This window comes from Thrips palmi, unplaced genomic scaffold, assembly GCF_012932325.1.
Source record: "Thrips palmi isolate BJ-2018 unplaced genomic scaffold, TpBJ-2018v1 HiC_scaffold_15, whole genome shotgun sequence".
Taxonomy (NCBI): Eukaryota; Metazoa; Arthropoda; class Insecta; order Thysanoptera; family Thripidae; genus Thrips; species Thrips palmi.
In genome coordinates, this window is record NW_023144624.1 from 13,575,027 (window position 1) to 13,596,782 (window position 21,756).

The following is a 21,756-nucleotide window of genomic DNA, read 5'->3' on the forward strand; positions in this document are numbered from 1 at the left end:
GCCGGTCAGAGAGCCCAGCCAGGGCAGCCAGAGAGTCAGCCAGGGCAGCCAGGAAGTCAGCCAGCTGGGCAGCCTGAGGCCCCGAACAGAAGAGGTCAGCTACTGTTCCCCCCCGAAAAAGCTGGCCAAAACCTTATTTTTTTGGGTTCCCAAAAACCCCCCTTTTTTAAAAAAATTTTTTAAAAAAAAAAATTTCAGGCCGGAGGTCGGGGGTGACGGGCGCCCTTTCGGGTCCGGATCGCGTAGCGGGTGCCCTGTATTCTAGGGGCAGCAACCGGCGGCGTGGGAAAAACCAAGAGGAGGGCCCGGACGCCGGGGCCAGCAGCGGGGCGGTCCCAAAAAGGTGGCGGATGGGTCCTCGCTAGAAACACATTTTTCATTCGGTGTTTAAATAAGCAAACACAGCATTGGAGATACGCCGCGTGCACCTAACTTGGAAAAATATTAAAGGCACGCCGAAACGAGTTTGAAGCGTGTCAATAAGAAAATACACCATTAGGGACACGCCGCGTCAACATAAAGCTACAAATTATTATTGATACGCCGGAAAAGCTTTTCCGGCGTGCTAATAAGAAAACTAGACATTGCAGACACGCCGCGTGAAAATAACGCCATTTATTATTATATACACACCAGCGGTTTTCCGGTGTGCATATAACTGTCTTTTTTCTTATAGAAACGCGGCGTGTCTATAATCACTCCGTTCCCAGAAAGCCTATGGCAGAGACATAGGTGATTTCCATGGAGTTCCTGGGAAAACCAGGAACCGTTTTTACAGAGTAGCAGAAGGCTGCTGTTTTGGGTTCAAAGCCCGCTCTACCAAATTTGAAATTTCAGGCCGATGAGTCGGGGCTGAGCAGGGCAGCCTTGTCGGCGTCCAGGATGCGCGTCAGCGGGTCCGCCCTGCTCATGGCCTCGGTGCAGGAGCAGCAGGAGCGCGAGCGCGCGCTGGAGAAGAAAGCCAAGAGGAGGGACAAGCTGAAGAAGGACACCAAGTCGACGCGCAAGCGCACCAACATGCCCCTCACGCAGGCGGAGATCACGCGCGTGCAACAGGTGCGCCGATCACACACCGCAGCACTGCAAGGGAAACTTTCAAAATTTACCTGTTTTTTTCTGCTTTTCTTCAAAAATTAGGAAAAGGCACGCGCGGCGCGGGCGGCTCGCGAGAAATCGTTCCGCGGGCAGCACTTCCAGATCATGGACACGGTGGCGATGCACCTCATGGTGGACGCCAACGACGTCAAGGAGGGCGTCCTGGACTCGCAGGCCAACCTGGACCTGCTGGAGAGCTTCATCAGCGAGGGCGGGCGCCAGGCCATCATCTTCTGCAACCAGGACTTGCTGCCCCCTCCCGATGGCGAGTGCTGCCAGTTTGGCTGCCAGCGCCGCCACCTGGCGCACCCCCTCTGCGAGCTCCACAGGCAGACGGCGTCTCTGACGGAGTCGGATTTCTTTCTGCAGACAGCGGTCGTGTGCTGCCCGTCGACTACGTCAAGGACTCCGGCGAGCTGCTGCCGCGCGTCGTGGTGACGGACGGCAACGACCACGGCGTCTGCGGCCGCTGCGTGGCCATCTACCGCTCCAAGCTCACCGCGCTGGAGGAGAAGACTCTCTTCGACGTGGGTGTTCGCCCCGCCGTCTGCTGTTCCCCGTCTCGCCATCTGCTGCAACTCGTCGCTGATCTCTTCCAGGACTTGTACTTCTCGCCCTTCGAGGTGGAGCCGGGGTCCACGACGGTGGCGGCTCTGTCCGACCTCGTGGCCCGCCTCAGCGTCCCCGCGCTCAGCGCGTCCAAGAACTGGGGCGACCTGCCGGACAAGCCCCGAGAGCAGTTCCTTTACAACTTCAACAACTTCGCCCACTTCTTGTCCTGTTCGTGCGAGCCACGTGTTGTACCTACTGCAGGCCTCCATCAAGACCGCTTCTGACTTCCCTTGCCCGGCGCAGGCACCTCCACGGACCTCGACCTGGGCCTGCGGTTCCCCATGCCCGACGACAGCATCCTCCGCGAGCTGTCGACCCCCCAGAAGGTGAAGGAGGCCTCCGTCAAGAGGAAGGTGGTGACCGTCATCGAGCAGTACGTGCGCCAGTGGTCCGACATGATCCAGGAGGTGAGTCAAGACAAGCAGGAGCGCCTGTGGGTAGGCCGCCCGTCGTGCGCGGCGCGCGCAGGCCGCCCGCTGGCCGCGCCTGCAGGCAGGCAGCCCACCGCACGCCGCGAAGCCTTGGCGAAGCCCCGCGCCCGGCGGCGGGCAACCCCTCCGACTCCTCGCACGCGCTGTTGCCTACCATCGCCCACCTTTTCTCTTTCCTTTCTCCCGCCGATGGCGACAGGTCCTGACGGTGCGGCAGCAGATCCGGAGGGAGCGCGAGGACATCGGGCCGCGCTCCGAGCTGGTGTACTGGCGGCGCTGCCTGGCCAAGTACACCTCCATCATCGAGCACCTCAAGAGCCCCACCTGCCAGAACTTCGTCGTCATCCTGGTCCTGAGCAAAAGCAAACTGCTGGCCGTGCGTATTTCCCATGTGGCACCAGACGGAGAAAAGAGTTTAGCCGCTTCGGGATTCGAACCCACGACTTTGCTCGCAGAGATGGAAGGACCTTGACAGCGAGATCACGGAGGCCGCCAACGAGGCGGCCGACACCGTCAAGTACATCTACGGCATCCAGAGGCTGCTGGCCCCGCTCTACCAACTCGACCCGCCCAAGCTGGCGGCGCAGATCCCCAACCTCATGACGCTCATCAGGAACCTGTACTCCACGTCCAGGTTCTACAACACCACCGAGCGCCTGCAGGTCATGCTCGTCAAGGTACGGTTCAACACAAACAAAAACACCCACAAATTCAAAAACAATACGTTTTGACATAGTACAGGTGGTGTGGTGGTGTTTCAGGTGACGAATCAAATCCTCAACTCGTGCCGCGCCTACCTGACCGCCAACGGCACCTGGTCCATCTGGAAGCAGGCGAAGAGGGACGTGATCCAGAAGATGCAGGTCTGCATCCGGCTGCAGCGAGACTACGAGAAGCGATTCGAAGAGACGCGCGAGCTGGTGGCGCGGTGCCCGCTGGAAGGCACCTTCGAATGCTCCTCCATGTACATCTTCGGGAAGTTCAAGAAGTTTTGCGGCCGCCTCCTCAAAGTATGGCGCGCGAATCGGGGGAACGGAGTCGGTCGAACCGCCTTATTTGCTGGAACAGCTGATTGATGACAAACGACTGTTTGCCTGTCCAGATCGTTTACATCCTGGAGACGACGCTGCTGTACTCGGTGCTGCAATCGTCCTGCATCGAGGGCATCGAGGAGCACGCGCTCAAGTTCACCAAGATGTTCCAGCGCATCTCCAACCAGCCGTTCGACCCGCTCAACTACCGCAAGGAGGAGTTCGACGCCGAGTTCGACACGTTCAAGTGGGCGCAGGTGGAGGCGGAGGAGGCCCTGTACAAGTTCATGCGGTGCAGCTTGCAGTGCTGCCCGACCATCCACTCGGAGCTCATGCTCATCAAGAGGTTGGTGGGGACCGGCTCCATGCCGGCAGGCCGCTAGCCACCGACCGTAAGAGGTTTTAAAAACCGAATTGTGACGAAGGCGAGTCATTTAAAGACGGTTGCCCCCCGTTTGGCAGGTTCGAGAAGCTGGGCCTGGACTGCCTGGAGGTGCAGATGGCGTACGAGGACGCGCTGGACAGGTTCCTGGAGGAGATCGAGTCCGTGCGGGACCGCTACAACGACGACCGCCAGAAGCTGCTGGTGACGAGGAACCTCACGCCCATCGCGGGCCGCATTCTCTGGGCGCGCCAGTTCTTCGAGCGTATCGCCGAGCCGATGGATGCCTACCGCGTAAGCCTCTCATGGTATCACCGTTGTCAGGATGGCCGAGCGGTCTAAGGCGCTGCGTTCAGGTCGCAGTCCACTTCTGTGGGCGTGGGTTCGAATCCCACTTCTGACATACATTTTTTTTCTGGCTGGTTTAGGACCAGCCGGCTATTCAAGGCGAGAAGGCGCAGAAGGTGATCAAGCACTACAACGCCCTGGCCATGACTCTGGTGCACTACGAAATCGTCCACCATACTGCGTGGTGCAACAGCACTCAGTTGGTAAAATCTTCACACTACTTTCAAACCTGACAAAAATAAATTATTTTTATTGCTGTAATTGCTGTTTGGTGTCCGCCACAGGTCCGCGCGTGCCTCGCGGAGCCCATCCTGGCCCGCACCGCGGAGGGCAACCTGGTCGTCAACTACAACCCGTACCTGCAGGAGGTGATACGCGAGACGGAGTGCTTCTGGAGGATGGGCCTGCAGGTGCCGGAGATCGCCCAGGTTGGTGCTGCAGCCCGCATGCCGCAGGAGATACTCCAGGTCGGCTCACGCCAAGCGCACGGGGTATCGACGAGGCCGTCTCGCCGCAGGTGCTGACCTTCTGCAAGAAGCAAATCTACGAGCTGGTGGGCGCGGTGACGTCGCTCATGAAGCGCTACAAGGAGGTCCGCGCCAACGTGCCGCGCCTCTTCGCGTCGCTGATGCGCTGCAAGCTGCAGGAGCTCGAGGCCACGGTGCAGCCCGGCCTCACGTCGGTGCTCTGGACCTCCCTCACCAGCCACGAGTTCATCGCGTCCGTCAACGCCAAGCTGGACGACCTGGAGGCCTTCGTCAAGGAGGTGCGTGGCGGAGTGCGGCGAGGCCGCGGTGCGCTGGCCCGGTCTGACGGCGTGCCCTCGGCGTGCTCAGGTCTCCGACATGAAGAGCGCCCGCGTGGACGCCACCCTGGAGGCGCTGTCCGAGACGGTGCTGGTGTGGCTGCCGCCCGCCGCGGTGCCGCCCCAGGAGTTCCAGGAGAAGAACAAGGCCTTCTTGAAGAAGGTGGCGCTGGAGCTGGCGCAGAGGTCCGCCGTCGTCGAGGGCGCCGTCAAGGAGCTCATCAACCGGTTCGCGGACGTGCTGCCCGACCAGTTCGGCGACGAGCGCTACGGCTGGCTGGACACGGACAAGGCGGCGCGCACCGTCAGCTCGCAGACCAAGCTGGCCGACGTCACCCAGGAGGAAGGTGCGCGACGGCGCGGCGGTGCAGCGGCGCGGCGCAGCCAAAGCCTCGGCCAGCAGGCAGGCCTCACGCTTGCTTCCTGTTGGAACAGTGCTCCGGGAGGTGGAGAAGGTGAAGCTGGTGGACATCTCGCAGTTCTACAACGACGCCATGGACATGTTCTGCTACTTCAACGCCAAGAACATCGAGGCGCTCGTCCAGTGCAACAAGCTGTCGCTCGAGATGCTCCGCAAGCGGGCCGGCCTGTCTTTGTGCGTACACTGCGAGTTTACTGAGCACTGCGAGCACACTGTATACACTGCTGCTGCTTCGCGGCCAACCGTATGCCTTTCCCCTTCTTGCAGCCGGTCTAGTCAGACGGAGGGGGAGCAGATGACGCCGCTCTTCGCCGCGGACATGGTCCTGACCATCCCCAAGATGGTGATGATTCCCACGCTGGACGAGGCCAACACGGCCTTCAACGCCGTGGTGCTCAGCGTGGTGGAGGCGAACAAGGCGGTGCGCACGTGGGGCCTGGAGCAGCCCAAGGACCTCGACGAGACCTCGCTGGGTGGGTCGGGTTGCCTACCGCCACGGCGGGCAGGGCAACACCCTAACGGGACGCCCCATGAGTGCGACAGAGATAGAGCGACGAAAGGTCTGTTGGCAATCAGCCTGTTGAGACTGAAACAATGCCGTCTTTTGCCCACAGGCGAGATGACGACCGTGGACATCGAGACCAAGACGATGTTCAAGACCATCTCGGAGCACCGCGAAGTGAGCCGCACCACCACCGCCCTCACCGGCAACATCGTCATGCACAAGGCGGAGCTGGTGCGCCTGCTGGAGGTGAGTGCAAACAAAATTAAAAGAATGTGTACGTTTTAATTTAAAAATAACTGAGTTTACTGTCATTTCGTTTAAATTTCAGGAGAACAGCACTATTTATAGCATCCCCTTGCCGGAAACCAGCCGCCAGGAGGGCTCCATGGTACGGCCAGCAGACGGTGGCTCGCCGTTACCGCGGTGGGGGATGCGGTCCGTGACCGTGGTCTTGTTGGCCAGGGCCCGGTGCGCATGGTGCCGCTGTGGGACGACTACCGCGTCCCGATCCTCGAGTCCTTCGTCAACGCCGAGCCCCTCATCGTGGACATCCGGGACCGCCTCATGTGCTACAAGGCGATCCTGGACGACATCGAGGCGCTGCCCGCCGTGCACGTGGTGGGCGCGTTCCAGATCAACTTCAGTGAGTCCCGGAGGTGCCCGGTCACAGTGCCACGGCGCTGCGAAGTCCTCGCGTTCGTCAGCGGGCCCGTCCCGTCGCAGACCCCGCTCGGGAGGGCCTGGTGGTGGAGGCGCAGGCCTGGAAGAACACGCTGGGCCGCCTGCTGTGCCAGCACCACGGCGTGCGCCTCGAGGAGAACGTCAAGTTCATCGCGGACCACACGACGCTGCTGCAGCGCCAGATCAAGGACCTGGACGACGTGCGCCTGGCCATGGCCGCCCTCCACGAGGTGGCCGAGAACTTCATCCGCCTGGACCTCAGCCTCATGGAGCTGGAGGACCTGTACGCCCTGCTGACCAGCTTCCAGGTGCGAGGCCGTCGACGGCGTGCTCCCTCGCACCGCCATGGCGCACGCCACGCCACTGTACGCCGTGCTGCCGCACTGCTTCTAGGTGGCGGTGAGCCGCGAGGACATCGACAGCATCAACACGCTGCGCTACACGTTCAGCAACATGGTGGCCCTGGTGAGCGGATAGAACGCAGCCGCCTGGAGACTTTCGCGGGTTCGAATACCGGCTTCTCCAACGCCCCTTTCCAGGCGATGAAGACCCAGGTGGAGCTGTGCGCGGTGCAGGACCCGTTCCGAGACGAGCTCATAAGACAGGTGGAGACGTTCAAGAGGGACGTGGACAAGTTCGACTACGACTTCGAGACGGCCGGGCCCCTGGTGCCGGACATCCCGGCGCGCGAGGCGAGCGATCGGTAGGTCGCCAAGCTGGCGGTGTCCACGTCGAGGTCCACGTCGAGGGGACGCCTTTGCGGCGGTCAGCGAGTTTCTCACGCCGCGCCGCGCGCCTCGACAGCGTGCTCATCATGCAGGGCCGTCTGGACGACCTGCTGACGCGCCACGAGATCTACCAGAGCGGCGAGGAGCTGTTCGGCCTCGCCGTCAACGAGTACCCCACGCTGATGCAGAAGAAGAGGGACTTCACGCTGCTGCAGAAGCTCTACTCGTTGTACAATTCGGTGGGTGGTCTGCGGCCGTTCAAATTATTTTTTCGCAATGCGCTTTAATGTTTACCTCAAGGACAACAGCAGCTGCCATGGTGCATTATTTTAAAAATATTGAGTGGCCAAACGAAAAACGGAGTTTTTAACACTTGCCTGACTTGAATGTTGCAGGTCATGATGACCGTCGAGGGCTACTACGACATCGTGTGGTCCGAAGTGAACATCGAGTCCATCATGGAGGAGCTGGCCGAGTTCCAGAACAGGTCAGTCCCATTATGATTGCAAAGTGCCCCGTGGCGTCTCACAAAAGCGCTTTCCACAAGCTGTGTGCTTCGACCGTCGCGCGATCCCCGGTCGTTTGAGAGCGGCATGAAAAAGACATAGTTGGCGGGGTTGAAGGCCCTGTCGGGGCCCTGCGCCACCCCGCCACCCATACGCCACCCCGCGCCGCCCGTGTGCCAGGCCGTAAAAGTATTTTACAGCAACGGAAACATGCATGGGCCGTTGCAGGGGATGGGATGGGGCCAGGCGTCGTCGTCGTGGTGCACGGCAAGGGAAAAAGGAAACATGAAAATTGACGTGCACGTGCGCGAGTTGAACCCAGCCCACAGTGGGCCAGAAGACCGGTGGAGGCGGCCAAAACTCTAGACGCGTTTCGAGCTCCAGAGTCAAACTGAAAATGTGACCCCACCTATGGATAGCTCTTCGAACGAGGAATCCATTGATGGGGTCAAACGCTCGGTTCGAGTCCAGTTTAGCGACTCTGAAGCTCGAAACGCGTCTAGAGTTTTGGCCTCCTCCACCGGTCTTCTGGCCCCTTGTGCAGCCCCTGCGCATAATCCTCCAACTCTCACTGCGGTGCGCGCGGTGCGCATTGCCTGCAGGTGCCGGCGACTGCCGAAGGGGCTGCGGGAGTGGCCGGCTTACCTGGACCTCAAACAGATGATCGACGACTTCAACGGCACGTGCCCGCTGCTGGAGATGATGACCAACAAGGCCATGAAGGACCGCCACTGGCGGCGCCTGGAGGACCTCACCAACTGCAGCTTCGACGTGGAGAGCGAGACGTTCACGCTCAAGACTCTACTCGAGGCGCCCCTGCTGCAGCACATCGATGACGTCACGGTCAGCTCGCACGTTCGGTGGTTCAAATCCCGCGGAATTCCTTTTTTTGTTCAACTTTTTTCTAACAATTGTGTTTGATTTCGGAATGAGTGCAGGACATTTGCTTGGGCGCCGTCAAGGAGCGCGAGATCGAGGCCAAGATGCTGCAGGTGAAGGCCGACTGGGCCGTGGTCGACTTGATGTTCGTCGAGTTCAAGTCGCGCGGCGAGCTGCTGCTGCGCGGCACGGAGGCCGGGGAGATCATCGCCCAGCTCGAGGACAGCCTCATGGTCATGGGGTCCTTGCTGTCCAACCGGTAAGAGCGACGCGTCGGCTCTACCCCCGCCTGTCACGCTTTTCGGGTCCACTTGTTGATTCGTGCCCTTCCCCAGGTACAACACGTACTTCAAGAAGGAGATTCAGAACCTCGTGTGGAAGCTGAGCACCACGTCGGAGATCATGGAGCAGTGGATGGTGGTGCAGAACCTGTGGGTGTACCTGGAGGCCGTCTTCAGCGGCGGCGACATCGCCAAGGAGCTGCCCGCCGAGACCAAGAAGTTCAACGTGAGTGACGCAAAGTGCCAGGCCGTGCTCGGGGCCAAACTAACCGACCCACCGTGGCCCCCGGCAGACCATCGACAAGTCCTGGGTCAAGATCATGACCCGCGCCCGCGAGGTGAAGAACGTCCTGGAGGTGTGCGTCGGCGACGAGAGCATGCAGCAGCTGCTGCCCTTCCTGCTGGAGCAGCTCGAGTCCTGCCAGAAGTCGCTGTCCAGGTCGGCTCCGCGCTCCGCGAAGTGCCGCGGGAAGGTAGCCGGCGTGATGGGGAGTTGAACCCGTTCCTCGCGGTCCGGCCGGCAGGTACCTGGAGCAGAAGCGACTGCAGTTCCCGAGGTTCTTCTTCGTGTCGGACCCCGCCCTGCTGGAGATCCTCGGCCAGGCTTCGGACACCCACACGATACAGGAGCACCTGCTGAACGTCTTCGAAAACGTGGCTGAGGTACTTCAATTGCTTTGCAAAGACAAACTCGTTTTTGTTTCCTTTGCGCTGATGTGCTCGTCTCCCTCGGCCAGGTGGAGTTCCACGAGAAGGAGTACGACAAGATCCTGAGCATCAAGTCGCGCGAGGGCGAGACCATCCCGCTGGACACGCCCATCATGGCGACGGGCGGCGTGGAGGTGTGGCTCAACAAGCTGCTGGCCATGGTGCGCCAGTCCGTCAACACGGTCATCTGCAACGCCGTGGCCAACGCGCAGGACCCCGAGTACGACGCCATCCCCTTCATCGAGTCCATCCCCGCGCAGGTACCGCGCAGGTTGGAAGGAAACTTTGATAGCTTTTTGGGCTGACGAGCCCCCCGGGACTGACACGCCGCGCGCGCCGGCCGCCAGGTGGCGCTGCTGCACATCCAGATGGTGTGGACGGAGAGGGCGGAGCGCGCGCTGCGGGACGCGCGGCTCAACCGGCAGGTCATGCCCACGGCCAACCAGTTCTTCCTCGACCTGCTCAACCTCCTGATCGACCAGACGACGCGCGACCTGTCCCACTTCACGCGCGTGCTCTACGAGACCCTCATCACCATCCACGTGCACCAGAGGGACATCTTCGACGAGCTGTGCCGCCTGCACATCAAGTCCCCGCAGGACTTCGAGTGGCTCAAGCAGGCGCGCTTCTACTTCGACGAGGAGGCGGAGCACGTCAACGTGTGCATCACGGACGTCACCTTCGTGTACCAGAACGAGTACCTGGGCAACACGGACCGCCTCGTCATCACGCCGCTCACGGATCGCTGCTACATCACGCTGGCGCAGGCCATCGGTACAAGCCCGAGGATTGTTTACACTTTTTGCGCCCTGGCAGTGATTCGAATGCGTTCGACTGGATTGTGTCTTCGCGGCAGGCATGCACATGGGCGGCGCGCCGGCGGGTCCGGCCGGCACGGGCAAGACGGAGACCACAAAGGACATGGGCAAGGCCCTCGGCAAGTACGTGGTGGTGTTCAACTGCTCGGACCAGATGGACTTCCGCGGGCTGGGCCGCATCTTCAAGGGCCTGGCCCAGTCCGGGTCCTGGGGCTGCTTCGACGAGTTCAACCGCATCGACCTGCCGGTGCTGAGCGTCGCGGCGCAGCAGATCTACATCGTGCTCACGGCCAGAAAGATGCGCCAGACGCACTTCTTGTTCAGGTCGGTCGAGCGGCGGGTTCGATCCCCGGCGCCTGCCGTACTTTTTCGCGGGGTAGAGCTGACGTCGGAGTTGTGTTTGCAGCGACGGCGACAACGTGTCCCTCAACACCGAGTTCGGCCTCTTCATCACCATGAACCCAGGCTACGCTGGTCGCCAGGAACTGCCCGAAAACCTTAAAATCCAGTTCAGGTCCGTCGCCATGATGGTCCCAGATCGCCAGGTACTTGGTTTGGGAAAACTGTTCTGCAGCCTACGTAGCTCTGATAGAGACCGAAGAAAAATAGAGGCTTGGGCGGTAGTTGAACCCGGAACCTTGTCCGCCCAGATCATCATGCGCGTCAAGCTGGCGTCGTGCGGCTTCCGCGACAACATCCTGCTGGCCAGGAAGTTCTTCACCCTGTACAAGCTGTGCGAGGACCAGCTCAGCAAGCAGGTGCACTACGACTTCGGCCTCAGGAACATTCTGTCCTGCCTGCGCACCCTGGGCGCCCAGAAGCGCGCCAACCCCCAGGACGCCGAGGAGACCACCGTGATGCGCGTGCTCAGGTAGGTCCGCGGGTTCGAATCCCCGCGGTTTTCCTCTCTTTCTCCAGACAGTGCTGCGAGTGTGTTCGCTGCAGGGACATGAACCTCTCCAAGCTGGTGGACGAGGACGAGCCGCTGTTCCTGACGCTGATCGAGGACTTGTTCCCGGGGATCAAGCTGCCGACGCGCTCCTACAAGGACCTGCAGGACGCCATCGCGAGCGCCGTGGAGCAGAGCGGGCTCGTGAACCACCCCGGCTGGAACCTCAAGCTGGTGCAGGTGGGGAGGGGCGTCAAACCACCTCGTGCAGTGCAGGCGAGCTTGTGTCGGGCCCGAAACGGCATACGACCAGTGTGTGCTAGCGTAGGGTGGGGTAAGGGAGGGCATGCAGTCCGCCCGCGCAACAGGCGTGCGCCGCGGGCTGGCCTACCCCGCGATGGAAGGGGCTGGCGCGGGCTGATCAGAGGCGGATCCAGAGCCGGTCTCAGGGAGGGGAAAAGTACCTAGCACTTCTTGCCCACTTACAAGGGCAAAGAGTTGCTTTTGCCCACCTTTCAGGCGGCCATCTACAGTCCAATGGGGGTAGATTGTCCTGTTATCCTCCACTGGATTGGATCCGCGCTCAGGCGCGGATACAGGGAGGGGGCAATGGGGTTTTTGCCACACACCACCATAGCCGCTAGCTAGCCACCTGAAAGGTAGGCAAAAAGTGCTACTTTGCCCCCCCCCCGCCACCTCTGGATACTCCGCCACTGTCCGCGCTTGGGGCTGGCGGGCTGACGGCGGCCTCACTGTGCTGCAGCTGTACGAGACGTCGCTGGTGCGGCACGGGCTGATGATCGTGGGCCCCACTGGCGCGGGCAAGACGGCCTGCATCCAGACGCTGATGAAGGCCCTGACCGAGTGCGGCCACCCCCACAAGGAGATGCGGATGAACCCCAAGGCCATCACGGCGCCGCAGATGTTCGGCCGCCTGGACGTCGCCACCAACGACTGGACGGACGGCATCTTCTCCACGCTGTGGCGCAAGACCTTGCGAGTACGCATCGCATCAGCAGCGGTTTCCACTGCTCGCTTCGTTTTACACACACAAATGTTTATGTACAATTTTGTACGAGACATCAAAGTTTTTTTGTGTACACGAATTTTGTGTACAAAATTTCTAAGAAATCTGCTCATATTTCCCCATTTTTGTGCAAAATCGCGTCGAAATTTGTACGAAAAGTTCGTGTGCACAAAAAACTGTGATGTCTCGTACAAAATTTGTACAAAAACATTAGGGTGCATAGGTTTTGAATCGGAGTGATTATTAACACGCAAGAGAAACGTGCACACGGTAAACGAAAAGCTCGGATTCCGAGTCGCCGCAAGTATGCACTTTTCTCTTTTTGGAGAGAGGGCTCGAACTTGGCGCGCGAACTCCGCGCGCACCAAAGTCGATCCATCGCTTGCCGGTTTGTGGCCCAGCAGAAGCGGTGGCGACGGCGCAACGTGCTTGTTTACGTTTCAAAAAGTGTTCCGTGAGTGACTCGCGGGTCAGTGGCAAAATGGCTTCGCAGTGCTCTAAAGCCTATGTCTGGGTGTGCCTGGAGCTTCATGTCATGTCTATTTTGTATCGATTTGTAGTCAGTAGGTGAGTGAAAATTGGCCGTCGACCGGAACATAACCTCTACTCTGACACGGCAGCGCCGCTCCGGGTAGTTAATTGATTCATACATTTAAACCATGACAGGTAGAGGGGTGTGGAAAGCAAGACGATTGTAGTTTAAACCGAGATCTACAATCGCCTCGCTTACTATACGTATCTAATTTCAACGGTTTAGCAGCCATGACCAAAATATCGCTCCGCACGGAGCCTTGGCTCGGTTTTGGGTGGACGTAGAGGCCTATATACTTCGTGATTAGGTATCCAGCTAGTCTCGAAAACCGAATCGCAGGACTCGGAATCCGAAATTTTCGTTTAAGTTACCGAGGAAAATAGTGGACGTTTGGAATGACCCCGCTGTCGCCGCCAGGTCAAGAAGACGGAGACCACCTGGCTGGTGCTGGACGGCCCCGTGGACGCCGTGTGGATCGAGAACCTCAACTCCGTCCTGGACGACAACAAGACCCTGACGCTGGCCAACGGCGACCGCATCGTCATGGCGCCCAACTGCAAGCTGCTGTTCGAGCCGGACAACCTGGACAACGCGTCCCCCGCCACCGTGTCCAGGATGGGCATGGTGTTCATGTCCTCGTCCTGCCTGCCCTGGGGCCCCATCCTGGAGGCGAGTGGCCGACCACCCTGGCGGCGCTCTGTGTGAAGAGCAAGTGCCTTGAACCCGCACGCTTCGCTCGCTCTGCTCACAGGGCTGGCTGCTGAAGCAGCACAAGGACGACGCCGCCGCGCTGCGCCCGCTGTTCGAGGCCCTGTACGAGGAGACGCAGCGATTCCTGCAGTCGCGCCTGCACCCCAAGATGAACATCCTGGAGGCCGTGTACATCCGCCAATGCACCGACATCCTGGAGGGGCTCATGCACCGCTACGACGAGGCCAGTGAGTATCGTCGTTCCCCCGCAGGCTCAAAAAAGAGACCAAATTGCTGGTATTCGAACCCGCGACCTGCCGCAGGGACGGCGCACCAGACCGTGAAGGAGACCAACGACCGCGAGCGGGAGCCCATCGACGCGACGCACCTCGAGCGCATGTTGCTGTTCTCCATCATGTGGAGCCTGGGCGCGGTGCTGGAGCTCGACGACCGCGACCAGCTCGAGGAGTTCGTGCGCAGCCACGAGTCCGCGCTGCGCTGGCCCAAGACGGAGGTAAGAGGGAGTCCGAAAAAAAGCATTTATTTCATTAAAAAGCTTTTTTCCATCCAGTTCTAGATCCAGTTTCCCCCCACCCCGTTGACGGCTGGCTCCTCATTGCCCCTGCAGGAGGGCGAGTCCCTCTTCGAGTACATGGTGTCGGCCAACGGGCAGTGGCAGCACTGGCGCGAGCACGTGGACGAGTACGTGTACCCGGACGACTCGGTGCCCGACTACGCCTCCATCCTGGTGCCCAACGTCGACAACGTGCGCACCGCCTTCCTGATCGACAACAGCGCCCGGCACGGCAAGGCGGTGCTGCTGATTGGTCAGTGAAGCCGCCTCGCCCCGCGCCCCGCAAACTCCGGATTCTTTCAAGTGTAACTCTGGCATCGTTTGTCCACAGGCGAGCAGGGCACGGCGAAGACGGTGATGGTGCAGGGCTACATGTCCAAGTACGACCCGGAGGAGCACCTTTCCAAGGGCTTCAGCTTCAGCTTCGCGACGACGCCGAACATGGTCCAGGTGAGTCTGCGCGGCAGGCGACCCACAGTGGGCCAGAAGACCGGTGGAGGAGGCCAAAACCCTAGACTTGGTTTGGGGTCCAGAGTCGCTGAATGTGACTCGACCCGAACGTGTGACCCCACCAATGGATTGCTCTCCGAATGAGGAATCTATTGGTGGGGGTCACACGCTCGGTTCGAGGCCTGCTTAGCGACTCTGGAGCTCAAAACGCGTCTAGAGTTTTGGCCGCCTCCACCGGTCTTCTGGCCCACTGTGCGACCCAGTTCGTGGGCCTGGACGCCTACACGGTTCCCGTCATCGCCGTCCTCTCCGCAGCGCACCATCAGAGAGCTACCTGGACAAGCGCGTGGGCACGACGTACGGCCCGCCCAACGGCCGCAGGATGACGCTCTTCATCGACGACATCAACATGCCCGTCGTCAACGAGTGGGGCGACCAGGTAACGGCCGAGGCCGCACGCCGCAGCCTCCCGCCGTCAGCACCGCGCGCCCCTCAACGACCGCCCCCCTCGCCCAGGTCACCAACGAGATCGTGCGCCAGCTCATGGAGATGCGCGGCTTCTACTCGCTGGACAAGCCGGGCGACTTCTCCATCATCCAGGACCTGCAGTACGTGGCCGCCATGATCCACCCGGGCGGCGGTCGCAACGACATCCCGAACCGCCTCAAGCGCCAGTTCTGCATCTTCAACTGCACGCTGCCCTCCAACAACTCGCTGGACAAGATCTTCGGCGTCATCTGCCGCGGCTACTTCTGCAAGAGCCGCTTCCGGCGCGCCATGGTGGAGTTCATGCCGAGCCTGGTGGAGCTGACCCGCATCGCCTGGCAGCGCGTCAAGGGCCGCATGCTGCCCACGCCCGCCAAGTTCCACTACGTGTTCAACCTGCGGGACATCTCGCGCATCTGGCAGGGCATGCTGACGATCCAGGACGCCGAGCTGCGCGACAAGGCCACGGCCCTCAAGCTGTGGCGCCACGAGTGCACGCGCGTCATCGCCGACAAGCTGACCACCGCCGAGGACCGCGAGTGGCTGAGCGACACGCTGCGCACCACGGCCGAGGAGATGCTCGGCGAGGACTTCGCGCACTTCTCCGAGGAGGAGTGCTTCTTCGTGGACTTCATGCGAGAGGCGCCGGACCCCACCGGGGACGAGCCGGACGACGCGGCCCTGGAGCCGCCCAAGATCTACGAGGAGGTGCCAGAGTGCGTGTCGTCCGCGCTCAAACGCTAGCTATCCAAGCCGCCTGGCTGCTGCACTGCTAACTTACCGTTACCCTGTGCAGCTGGGACTACCTCAAGAAGTGGCTCGTGTTCTACATGGACGGCTACAACCAGACGGTGCGCTCCGGCTTCCTGGACCTGGTGCTGTTCCACGACGCCATGATGCACCTGTGCATCATCTCGAGGATCATCCGCGCGCCGCGGGGGTCCGCCCTGCTGGTGGGCGTGGGCGGCTCCGGCAAGCAGTCCATCACCAAGCTGGCCTCCTTCATCGCCAACTACAAGTCGTACCAGATCACCATCACGCGCACCTACAACGTCAGCAACCTGCTGGACGACCTCAAGTACCTCTACCGCCTGGCCGGCCTGGAGGGCAAAGGGGTGCGTCTGGCGGCGTAGTCTTTGTTGTTTCATTGAAAAGATAACAATTTAAAATGCGATATGCTTTATGAAATTGCCTCGCAGGTGAGCTTCATCTTCACCGACAACGAGATCAAGGACGAGAGCTTCTTGGAGTACATCAACAACGTGCTGAGCGCCGGCGAGGTGGCCAACCTGTTCCCGCGCGACGAGATGGACGACATCCTGGACCAGCTGATCCCCATCATGAAGAAGCTGGAGCCGAAGCGGCCGCCCACCCGCGACAACCTCAACGCCTTCTTCCTGGCCAGGGCGCGCGCCAACCTCCACGTCGTGCTCTGCTTCTCGCCGGTCGGTCCCGGGTTCGACTCCCCTTCTTTTTCGTTTTAACCAGTTTTAATTTTGCGCGTCCGTTTTTTCACCAGGTCGGCGAGAAGTTCCGAACGCGCGCCCTCAAGTTCCCGGGCCTGATCTCGGGCTGCACCATCGACTGGTTCTTCCGGTGGCCGAAGGACGCCCTGGTGGCCGTGTCGCGGCACTTCCTGGCCAACTTCGACATCGTGTGCTCGCCCGAGGTCAAGGAGTCCCTCATGGACCTCATGGGGGAGGTGCAGGACGGCGTGGCCGAGTGCTGCACGTCGTACTTCGATCGGTGAGTGCCGCCCCGCTGTGCCCACCTCGCCGTCGTGACGTCGTTCTGACGCGCGCCTGACTCAGGTACCGGCGGCAGACCCACGTGACCCCCAAGTCGTACCTCTTCTTCCTGGACGCCTACAAGAGCGTGTACGCGGAGCGCAACGCCAGCATCGCGTCCATGCAGTCGCGCATGAGCTCGGGCCTCAGCAAGCTGGCCGAGGCCGTGGTGTCCGTGGAGGAGCTGCAGAAGGAGATGCGCGTCATGGAGAAGGACTTGGCCATTTCCACCGAGAAGGCCGACGAGGTTAGTTGGCCAGCGCGGACTATTTAATTTTCCAGGTGAAAGGCCAATGAGGTCAGTTGGCCGGCGGTCCGTTTAATTTTCCAGACGAAATGCTTTTTAGGGGCAATTCTGACAGTGGTGCGCGTCCCACAGGTGCTGGCGGCCGTGACGAAGCAGGTGACGGAAACCGAGAAGGTGAAGGCCGACGTGCAGGCCGTGGCGGCGAGCCAGCAGGAGCTGGTGGACGCCATCGACGCGGACCGCGCCATCGCCAACGAGCGCCTGGAGGTGGCCAAGCCCGCCCTGGAGGCCGCGGAGCAGGCGCTGCTCACCATCAAGGCCACGGACATCGCCACCGTGCGGAAGCTGGCCAAGCCGCCGTACCTCATCACCGTCATCATGGACGTGGTCATGGTGCTGTTCGGCAGCAAGCTGACCCCCGTGAAGCCCGACCCCGAGAGGCAGTTCATGGTGCCGTCCTGGGGCGAGGCGCTCAAGGTGGTGGCCGATGTCAACTTCCTGAAGCGCCTGCAGCAGTTCCCCAAGGACATGATGAACGAGGAGACCATCGACCTGATGGGGCCGTACCTCAACAACCCGCTGTACACGTACGAGAACGCGCGCGCCGCCTGCGGCAACGTGGCCGGGCTGCTGTCCTGGACCATCGCCATGGCGCAGTTCTACGGCATCAACAAGGAGGTGCTGCCGCTCAAGGCCAAGGTGGCCGTGGCCGAGGCAAAGCTGCAGACCGCCATGCAGAAGCTGGCCGAGGCGGAGGCCCTGCTCGCCGAGAAGGAGAAGGACCTCAACATCCAGAAGGAGCGGCACGCCGAGGCCATGGCCGGCAAGCAGGTGGTGCAGGACCAGGCGGACCAGTGCTCCGAGAAGATCAACCTGGCCCAGGGGCTCATCAGCGGGCTGGCCGGCGAGCGCATCCGCTGGCAGGAGCAGCTGGGGCTGTTCTGGTCCGAGATCCAGCGCAACGTCGGCGACGTGCTGCTGTTGACGGGCTTCCTGTCGTACGCCGGGCCCTTCAACCAGGAGTACCGCACCTTGCTGCAGCGCAACTGGCTGGACGAGCTGATGCAGCGCCGCATCCCCGTGTCGGGCAACGTCAAGGTCACGGACTGCCTCACGGACCAGGCCACGGTACGGTAGGGTACACTGGGAACGAGTGTCCGCCAAGCCTGCAGTGGGACATGAGCCTCTCTGCCTCGCCAGACGTCGGAGTGGAACCTGCAAGGGCTGCCCAACGACGAGCTGTCCATCCAGAACGGCATCATCGTCACCAAGGCCTCACGGTTCCCCCTGCTCATCGACCCGCAGGGCCAGGGCAAGCAGTGGATCAAGAACAAGGAGAAGGACTACGACTTGCAGGTGAGTGTGCACTGAAAATTACTGGCTCGTTACAGGAGGGCTTGGACCCCAGATTGATGGGACGCAATGCCCACTCAGACCCACAATGCAAAGCAAGAGCGTCCCAACCATTCCGTTTCATTCAATTTTACTTGTGAGCTCACTGACTCTTCGTGTGCTCTAGATAACGTCACTGAACCACAAGTACTTCCGCAACCACCTGGAGGACTGCTTGGGGCTGGGCCGGCCGCTGCTCATCGAGGACGTGCTGGAGGAGCTGGACCCGTGCCTGGACAACGTGCTGGAGAGGAACTACATCAAGGTTGCCTCCACGTACAAGGTAAGTTGTGCGACCTGTTGTGTTCACTGCGGCGGCATGGAATATTTTTTTCCTAACGATCGTGTGTGGAGCAGGTCAAGGTTGGCGACAAGGAGGTGGACGTGAACACGGCCTTCAGGCTCTACATCACCACCAAGCTGCCCAACCCGTCGTACACGCCCGAGGTGGCGGCGCGCACCTCCATCATCGACTTCGCCGTCAACCTCAAGGGCCTCGAGGACCAGCTGCTGGGCCGCGTCATCCTCACGGAGAAGAGGGAGATGGAGATGGAGCGGATCAACCTGGTGACGGGCATCACGGAGAACAGGAGGAAGATCCAGAACCTCGAGGCGAACTTGCTGCTCAAGCTGACCACGGTGCAGGTAGGCGATCGTTGATGGATTGAAGCATTTGTTTAATTAATTGTGTTCGAAATTTAAATGTTTTTAACTCGTGTTTGTGTTTTTTTTTTTGTGTGTAGGGGTCTCTTGTGGATGACCCGAGTGTCATGGAGATGCTCAACGTGACCAAGAACACGGCACAGGAAGTGCAAAAGAAACTCGCGGTGAGGCGGTAGATTCCTCTGTTCGAAGTTCTGAGAAAAGGGAACTTTCCCCCGCTTCCGCTGTGGCCACTTCCGCGCGTCCTGGAGTGCTGGGCTCGCTGTGCAGGTGGCGGACGAGACCGAGAAGAAGATCAACGCGGCCCGCGAGGAGTACCGGCCCGTGGCCGCGCGGGGCTCGGTGCTGTACTTCCTCGTCGTGGAGATGGCTTCCGTCAACTGCATGTACCAGACGTCCCTCACGCAGTTCCTGGAACGCTTCGACATCTCGATGGAGCGGTAAGGAGTGGAAGGAAATGATTGGAAGTTTTAAAGAAAATCTTAAAAGGGATAAATGGATTTGTTTTAATGACACCCTCTTGCTTGCTCCGCAGGTCGCAGAAGAACCCCATCACCGCCAAGCGTATCGCCTTCATCATTGACTACCTGACGCTGGACGTGTTCCGGTTCAAGTGCCGCGGCCTCTACGAGAACGACAAGTTCCTCTTCGTGTTGCTCATGGCCCTCAAGGTGGACCTGCAGACGGGCCACATCTCACCGGAGGAGTTCCAGACCTTCCTCAAGGGTGAGTCGCAGCAGTGGCGTGGTGGGCGTGGTGGGTGTGAGGCGTGGTGGTGGGCGGCGTGTTGGGTCTGGTAGGTGTGGAAGGCGTGATGGTGGGCTTGGTGGGTGTGGTGGGTGGGCGTCGTGAGTGTGGTGGGCGTGGTGGTGTGGTGGGTGCTGTTGGCGTGGTGGGTGCTGACACTTCCTCCGTCCGGCAGGTGGCGCGGCCCTGGACCTCAAGTCCGTGGACCCCAAGCCCTTCCGGTGGATCACGGACACGACGTGGCTGAACCTGGTGCAGCTGTCGCAGCTCAAGCACTTCGCCAGCATCCTGGGCCAGGTGGTGGCCAACGAGAAGGGGTGGCGCGCGTGGTACGACAAGGAGGCCCCCGAGAACGACGTCTTTCCGGACGGGTACCATTCGCTGGACGTGTTCCGGAAGCTGCTCGTCGTCCGGTGAGTGGGGCGGGGCGGACAGGGGCGGCACAGTGGCGCCCCAATTTTAAATTCAGATGCGGCAGCAACAAAAGGCTCCCTGGCGCGCGCTTCCAGACGCTTCCAGCTGATTTCCACTTTTATACCCGCGAGCCCACTGCCCATTCTAAATGCACATGCTACACTGTGTCCTGCCTGTCCTGCCGGCCGCAGTGCGTTCCTGCCCGACCGCACCCTGGCGCAGTCCCGCAAGTACGTGGTGTCCTCGCTGGGCCCCAAGTTCGCCGAGCCCGTCATCCTGAACCTGGACGCCATGCTGGCCGAGTCGCGGCCCCTCACGCCCATGGTGTGCTTCCTGTCCATGGGGTCGGACCCCACGCCGGGCATCGAGGCGCTCGCCAAGCGCTCGGGCGTGCCCTGCCGGAACATCTCCATGGGGCAGGGCCAGGAGGTGCACGCGCGCAAGCTGGTGCAGGCCTCCATGGAGGAGGTACGACGGCGTGCGTGAGGCTTGCGCCCGACCACGGGACGGCAGTTCACTGTCCCTGCTGTGTGGCTCTGGCAGGGAGGCTGGGTGCTGCTGCAGAACTGCCATCTGGGGCTCGAGTACATGGTCGAGCTCATGACCCTGCTCAACGAGACCGAGACGGTGGACCCCAACTTCAGGCTGTTCATCACCACCGAAGTGTCGCCGCTGTTTCCCATCAGCTTGCTGCAGATCTCCATCAAGTTCACCAACGAGCCGCCACAAGGTGCGCAGGCTGACTGTTTATCACTCGTATCTTTGGAATTTGCGAGACTTTGCTTGGAAGACTTACACTGGCATGTCTGCAGGCATCCGCGCCGGCCTCAAGGCCACGTACTCGTCGATGGACCAGGAGCTGCTGGAGTACACGTCCATGCCGCAGTGGATCCCGCTCTTGTTCACCGTCTCCTTCCTGCACACCGTCGTCCAGGAGCGGCGCAAGTTCGGCCCCCTCGGCTGGAACATCCCCTACGAGTTCAACTCGTCTGATTGGTGGGTTTCGCCTCGCCACGCGCGTTCCCGTCCTTTCCTGCTTTTCTTTCGCCTCTACGTGGCAGTGGCTCTGCAGGTACTCGTCGACGCTGTTCATCCAGAACCACCTGGAGGACATGGACCCCAAGCGCGGCATCAGCTGGAGCACGGTGCGCTACATGATCGGCGAGGTCATGTACGGCGGCCGCGTCACGGACGACCTGGACAAGCGCCTGCTCAACACCTTCGCCAAGGTGCGCATCAGATTGGCTGGGCTTTTGGGGACCCTAGGAAGCCAGAAGGAACAGCCCCACGGGGCTAATTAATGGCATACTAATAAATGGCATACTCATGACAAAACGCGAGTTTGTGCGCAGGTGTGGTTCTCGGACAAGCTGTTCGAGGAGGACTTCGTGTTCTACAAGGGCTACCCGGTCGTCAAGTACCCCCAGCTGGAGCAGTACCTCGCCCACATCGAGGAGATGACCCCCACCGACCCGCCCATGGTCTACGGCCTGCACTCCAACGCCGACATCACGTGTGTACCTGCACCGCCTCACAGTGGACCAGAAGACCGGTGCCGGCGGCCAAAACTCTAGACGTGTCTTGAGTTGCAGAGTCGCTAATCAGGACTCGAACCGAACGTGTGACC

At 60.8% G+C, this 21,756-nt stretch overlaps 1 protein-coding gene and 1 non-coding gene across 2 annotated transcripts in view; both read left to right on the plus strand.

Moving 5' to 3' along the window:
* Window positions 1-21,756, plus strand: part of LOC117641283 (dynein heavy chain 8, axonemal-like) — a 25,041-nt gene continuing 3,285 nt past the window's right edge. The window contains exons 1-61 of the mRNA XM_034378466.1: window positions 1-94; window positions 838-1,056; window positions 1,138-1,306; window positions 1,339-1,622; window positions 1,695-1,875; window positions 1,951-2,114; window positions 2,338-2,514; window positions 2,594-2,815; window positions 2,900-3,148; window positions 3,241-3,515; window positions 3,632-3,845; window positions 3,980-4,102; window positions 4,184-4,327; window positions 4,417-4,665; window positions 4,736-5,051; window positions 5,140-5,299; window positions 5,393-5,598; window positions 5,740-5,876; window positions 5,959-6,018; window positions 6,093-6,273; window positions 6,354-6,619; window positions 6,705-6,776; window positions 6,851-7,014; window positions 7,116-7,278; window positions 7,435-7,526; window positions 8,148-8,388; window positions 8,484-8,683; window positions 8,760-8,931; window positions 8,999-9,144; window positions 9,230-9,368; window positions 9,443-9,673; window positions 9,761-10,187; window positions 10,270-10,555; window positions 10,638-10,776; window positions 10,882-11,102; window positions 11,177-11,360; window positions 11,884-12,120; window positions 13,097-13,348; window positions 13,431-13,617; window positions 13,693-13,883; window positions 13,998-14,196; window positions 14,275-14,403; window positions 14,720-14,832; window positions 14,910-15,595; window positions 15,676-15,994; window positions 16,079-16,324; window positions 16,399-16,625; window positions 16,691-16,913; window positions 17,046-18,041; window positions 18,114-18,269; window positions 18,433-18,588; window positions 18,663-18,950; window positions 19,049-19,132; window positions 19,239-19,408; window positions 19,504-19,694; window positions 19,891-20,128; window positions 20,321-20,597; window positions 20,673-20,859; window positions 20,942-21,125; window positions 21,202-21,358; window positions 21,482-21,642. Of these exons, the coding sequence (XP_034234357.1) occupies window positions 883-1,056; window positions 1,138-1,306; window positions 1,339-1,622; window positions 1,695-1,875; window positions 1,951-2,114; window positions 2,338-2,514; window positions 2,594-2,815; window positions 2,900-3,148; window positions 3,241-3,515; window positions 3,632-3,845; window positions 3,980-4,102; window positions 4,184-4,327; window positions 4,417-4,665; window positions 4,736-5,051; window positions 5,140-5,299; window positions 5,393-5,598; window positions 5,740-5,876; window positions 5,959-6,018; window positions 6,093-6,273; window positions 6,354-6,619; window positions 6,705-6,776; window positions 6,851-7,014; window positions 7,116-7,278; window positions 7,435-7,526; window positions 8,148-8,388; window positions 8,484-8,683; window positions 8,760-8,931; window positions 8,999-9,144; window positions 9,230-9,368; window positions 9,443-9,673; window positions 9,761-10,187; window positions 10,270-10,555; window positions 10,638-10,776; window positions 10,882-11,102; window positions 11,177-11,360; window positions 11,884-12,120; window positions 13,097-13,348; window positions 13,431-13,617; window positions 13,693-13,883; window positions 13,998-14,196; window positions 14,275-14,403; window positions 14,720-14,832; window positions 14,910-15,595; window positions 15,676-15,994; window positions 16,079-16,324; window positions 16,399-16,625; window positions 16,691-16,913; window positions 17,046-18,041; window positions 18,114-18,269; window positions 18,433-18,588; window positions 18,663-18,950; window positions 19,049-19,132; window positions 19,239-19,408; window positions 19,504-19,694; window positions 19,891-20,128; window positions 20,321-20,597; window positions 20,673-20,859; window positions 20,942-21,125; window positions 21,202-21,358; window positions 21,482-21,642 (13,082 nt within the window). The 5' untranslated portion in view covers window positions 1-94; window positions 838-882. The remainder of the gene's footprint in view (window positions 95-837; window positions 1,057-1,137; window positions 1,307-1,338; window positions 1,623-1,694; window positions 1,876-1,950; window positions 2,115-2,337; window positions 2,515-2,593; window positions 2,816-2,899; window positions 3,149-3,240; window positions 3,516-3,631; window positions 3,846-3,979; window positions 4,103-4,183; window positions 4,328-4,416; window positions 4,666-4,735; window positions 5,052-5,139; window positions 5,300-5,392; window positions 5,599-5,739; window positions 5,877-5,958; window positions 6,019-6,092; window positions 6,274-6,353; window positions 6,620-6,704; window positions 6,777-6,850; window positions 7,015-7,115; window positions 7,279-7,434; window positions 7,527-8,147; window positions 8,389-8,483; window positions 8,684-8,759; window positions 8,932-8,998; window positions 9,145-9,229; window positions 9,369-9,442; window positions 9,674-9,760; window positions 10,188-10,269; window positions 10,556-10,637; window positions 10,777-10,881; window positions 11,103-11,176; window positions 11,361-11,883; window positions 12,121-13,096; window positions 13,349-13,430; window positions 13,618-13,692; window positions 13,884-13,997; window positions 14,197-14,274; window positions 14,404-14,719; window positions 14,833-14,909; window positions 15,596-15,675; window positions 15,995-16,078; window positions 16,325-16,398; window positions 16,626-16,690; window positions 16,914-17,045; window positions 18,042-18,113; window positions 18,270-18,432; window positions 18,589-18,662; window positions 18,951-19,048; window positions 19,133-19,238; window positions 19,409-19,503; window positions 19,695-19,890; window positions 20,129-20,320; window positions 20,598-20,672; window positions 20,860-20,941; window positions 21,126-21,201; window positions 21,359-21,481; window positions 21,643-21,756) is intronic.
* Window positions 3,871-3,954, plus strand: Trnal-cag. The gene has a single exon. It is a non-coding gene; the product is annotated as a tRNA-Leu (tRNA).